We start from the raw sequence: 4,131 nt of genomic DNA on the forward strand, positions 1-4,131 counted from the left end.
AACATGACGGTATACCTACCAGTTAGTGAATGACAACGCTTTCTAGATAAACAGCGGTGTGTAAGTGTTCCAGGACTGAAACCATTTGATCACATTTCATTTGGATGAGGCAGAATGTTGCTGGTTCTGGTTGTTGCAGCTTTTTAGAGAGAGGTGTGTATGCGTTACAGTACTGAAACCATTTGACCACATTTCATTTGGAAGAGGCTGAATGTTCTTGATTCTTCGTGCGGTTTATAGATAAATAGAGGAGTGTGCGCGTTCCAGAACTGAAACCATTCGACCAAATTTCATTTGGATGAGGTAGATTTTATTTTGTTTTTTTGCTGCCCCATCAACCGCACCATTTCAGTGGCATTACCCCACGCCGCTCATTTAGATTCCCCCATACACGGCCACACCCGGGTTCGGGTAATGACAATAATGGCTTAGTCTCGGAGCCAGACTGAGTGAGCGTACCTCCCAGAGTGGAGACCGCCATCACGTCCCTCAAATAACACCCCCCCCTCCCCCCCCCCCCCCCCCCCCCCCCCCCCCCCCCCCCCCCCCAAGAATCTGCCGACACTGAAGACATTGACAGGACACACCCCAAGCACAGAAGTGGAGGAGTATCGAAACTGAGGTCACCATGAGAGCAGGGCATGAAAGGCCACAGACTTTGAGACTGTTTTGGTTATATTGATGATGAGGTACAATGTTGATGGTTCTTGATGCAGCTGTCTAGATAAACAGCGGTGTGTGTAAGTGTTCCAGGACTGACACCATTCGATCACATTTCATTTGGATGAGGCATAATGGTCTCGATTCTTGGTGCGTTTTAAAGATAAATAGATGTGTGTATATGTTCCAGGACTGAAAACGTTTGACCACATTTCACTTGGATGAGGCAGAATGTAGTTGGCTCTGGTTTCAGCTTTCTAGACAAATAGAAGTGTGTAGAAGTGACCCAGCAGCAGTACAGGGTCTCCTCTGGTGTGTGGCCTCCTGGCGACCTAACATCGATGGCTCCCTGTGGACTGCCGACGCTGGAACTGCGACGGACGAACCCGGCTGTGGCCGTGTATGGGGGAATCTAAATGAGCGGCGTGGGAGTAATGCCACTGAAACGGTGCAGATGATGGGGCAGCAAAAAAAAAAAAAAAAGTGTGTATGTGTTCAACTGAAAACGTTTGACCACATTTCATTGGGATGAGGCTTAATGTTGCTGGTTCCTGTTGTTGCAGCGCTGTCAATGGCAGGCAGTTCCGTCAAGACGAAGAGCAAAGCCGGCGGTCCCAGCAGCGGTGGGAAACAGCGGCCATGCTGTCTCAACGGAGGACTGTGTGTCCTGGGAAGCTTCTGTCATTGCCCGGAGTAGGTCTCTCTGTCTCTGTCTCTCTGTCTGTCTGTCTGTCTCTCTCTCTCTCTCTCTGTCTCTGTGTGTGTGTGTGTGCGTGTGTGTGTGTGTGTGTGTGTGTGTGTGTGATGCACAGTTAGATAACACTGACAGTCTGCAATATATGTATTTCATTTTATTTTTTATTTTTGTTTTGTTTCATTTTATTTATTTCATTTTATTTTATTTAATCTCATTTTGTTTCATTTTATTTTATTTTATTTTATTTCATTTCTTTTGCTTGTTATTATGTTTGACACGTGCTGCAGCCAAAAAGCAAATCTCTGTACCTAAGTATACACAATAAAGTATGTATGTGTATTGTATTGTATTGTATTCTGTATCGCATTGTACAATAATGACAATTATCATTATTGTGTGTTTGTGTGTGTGCGTGGGTGCGCGCTCCTGTGTGTGTGTATGTGCGCGTGTGTATGTGTGTGTGTGCGTGTACGTGTGTATGTGTGTGCGTATGTGTGTGTGTGGGTATGTGTGCGCGTGTGCGTGTGTGTGTGCGTATGTGTGTGTGTGTGGACCACACAGCCAGTACTACGGGCGGCACTGCGAGCACCGAGTGTCGGAGAAGCCATGCCGGCACGTGCAGCACGGCAGCTGGGTGAAGGCAGGCTGCAACTTGTGCCGCTGTGTCAACGGCTACATGACCTGTCTGCCCAGGGCCTTCGACGGCTGTGGTAATTATCATTACAATGATAATGATAACAGTGTTAATGATGGCTGTATGGTAATAATGATCATCATCATCATCATCATCATTACAATAGCAAAGTGAGAGCTGTATGATCAATGGTTTCTCCATTGCGGTGGGATTCATTTACTGCTAGATATATTTGTGAAAGACTATGACTCTCAAAGACTGCACTGGCTCTTAGTCCTGCAGCCTTGGGAGGCTAGTTGGCTTTTGGGAACCATTCCAACACCGACCGTCCTTAGACCCTCTGGGCCGAGAGAGTGGGGATGTAACTCAGTTGAGCAAGACACTCTCTACTATGATCAAATTCCAGCCCAGATGGTCGGGACAGCAGTTGCCTTCTCTGCTGTTCTGATGGTCATAGTTGGACACGACTGACTGTTATACATCATCATCATTACAACCACAACCATAATCATCATCATCGTCGTCGTCGTTGTCGTCACCATCATCATAATCATCATCTTAAATATGATATCATTAGCACTTCATTGATGCAAACTTCCCATGATATAATTGGCCCCAAGTATCACACGTGAAACAAAACGAACGCAATGGCACACGTGTGCATTAGGGTGTGTGGGGCGAGGAGGAAGAGGCGGGGTGTGTGTGGGAGGGGGGGGGGGGTGCCGGGGGGGTTTTATGCGTATTTTTATGTGTGTGTGCGCGTGTGTATGTGTTTGTGCTTATGTGTATGTGTGTAGATGTGTGCATGTGCTTATAAAGGTTTATGCGTGTAGACGTGATTGTGTGTGTGCGTGCGTGCGTGCGTGTGTGTGTGTGCGTATGTGAGTGAGTGTGCGCGTGTGTTGGGTTGTGTGTGTGTGTGTGTTGGTTGCGTGTGTGTGTGTTTGGGGGGAATGTTCCTGTGTGTGTGTGTGTGTGTGTGTGTGTGTGTGTATTTGTATTTGTATTTGTATTTCTCTTTTTATCACAACAGATTTCTCTGTGTGAAATTCGGGCTGCTCTCCCCAGGGAGAGCGCGTCGCTATACTACAGCGCCACCCATTTTTTTTTTTTTTTTTTGTATTTTTTCCTGCGTGCAGTTTTATTTGTTTTTCCTACCGAAGTGGATTTTTCTATTGAATTTTGCCAGGAACAACCGTTTTGTTGCCGTGGGTTCTTTTACGTGCGCTAAGTGCATGCTAGCACACGGGACCTCGGTTTATCGTCTCATCCGAATGACTAGCGTCCAGACCACCACTCAAGGTCTAGTGGAGGGGGAGAAAATATCCGGGCGGCTGAGCCGTGATTCGAACCAGCGCGCTCAGATTCTCTCGCTTCCTAGGCGGACGCGTTACCTCTAGGCCATCACTCCACTTGCAGCCACCCCACCAACAATGCTCACTCTGCTTTCATCATATAGGCTTGATCATTGGTTTTATACGAAGATACACATCTTCCTTTTTTTTTCTTTCTTTCTTACATCAGACAATGGTGCAGCTTTTAGGATATATGGATCAGTCCGCACTCTTTAACACATTCTTGAAACTGAAACTGAAACACACCTGTGAATCATTCCATCTTTGATGCTGAAACTGAAACACACCTGTGAAATCATTCCATCTTTGATACTGAAACTGAAACCCACCTCAGTGTGAAATCATTCCATCTTTGATACTGAAACTGAAACACACCTCAGTGTGAAATCATTCCATCTTTGATACTGAAACTGAAACACACCTGTGAAATCATTCCATCTTTGATACTGAAACTGAAACACACCTGTGAAATCATTCCATCTTTGATACTGAAACTGAAACACACCTGTGAAATCACTGTTGCAGACGACAAGCCCCTGACGGAAGAGGAGCCCAGCAACATCTGGGAGTACGAGGATCAGATGGTGGTCTTCGCCGGCCTGGAAACCACCACCAGCAAGTACGATGCTGAAGACCCCTACTACGCCGACTATTACGAAGACTACGGCGATGGCCAGAATTCGTTCACTGCTAGACCTGTGGCGGACGCTTCTCTTGTGGTGTTGTGTGGCGTTGTGGGCAGGATAGTGTGGGCGTGGATGTTCTGGAGGCTGGGGTCTTCCTGA

The 4,131-nt window shown here is 46.7% G+C and overlaps 1 protein-coding gene across 1 annotated transcript in view; it reads left to right on the plus strand.

Annotated features, from left to right (window-relative positions):
* The window catches only part of LOC143294650 (uncharacterized), a 55,377-nt gene extending 51,246 nt beyond the window's left edge, over positions 1 to 4,131 (plus strand). The window contains exons 2-4 of the mRNA XM_076606028.1: positions 1,224 to 1,353; positions 1,919 to 2,067; positions 3,872 to 4,131. Coding sequence (XP_076462143.1) covers positions 1,232 to 1,353; positions 1,919 to 2,067; positions 3,872 to 4,131 — 531 coding nt within the window. The 5' untranslated portion in view covers positions 1,224 to 1,231. The remainder of the gene's footprint in view (positions 1 to 1,223; positions 1,354 to 1,918; positions 2,068 to 3,871) is intronic.

Source organism: Babylonia areolata, chromosome 20, assembly GCF_041734735.1.
Source record: "Babylonia areolata isolate BAREFJ2019XMU chromosome 20, ASM4173473v1, whole genome shotgun sequence".
NCBI lineage: Eukaryota > Metazoa > Mollusca > Gastropoda > Neogastropoda > Buccinidae > Babylonia > Babylonia areolata.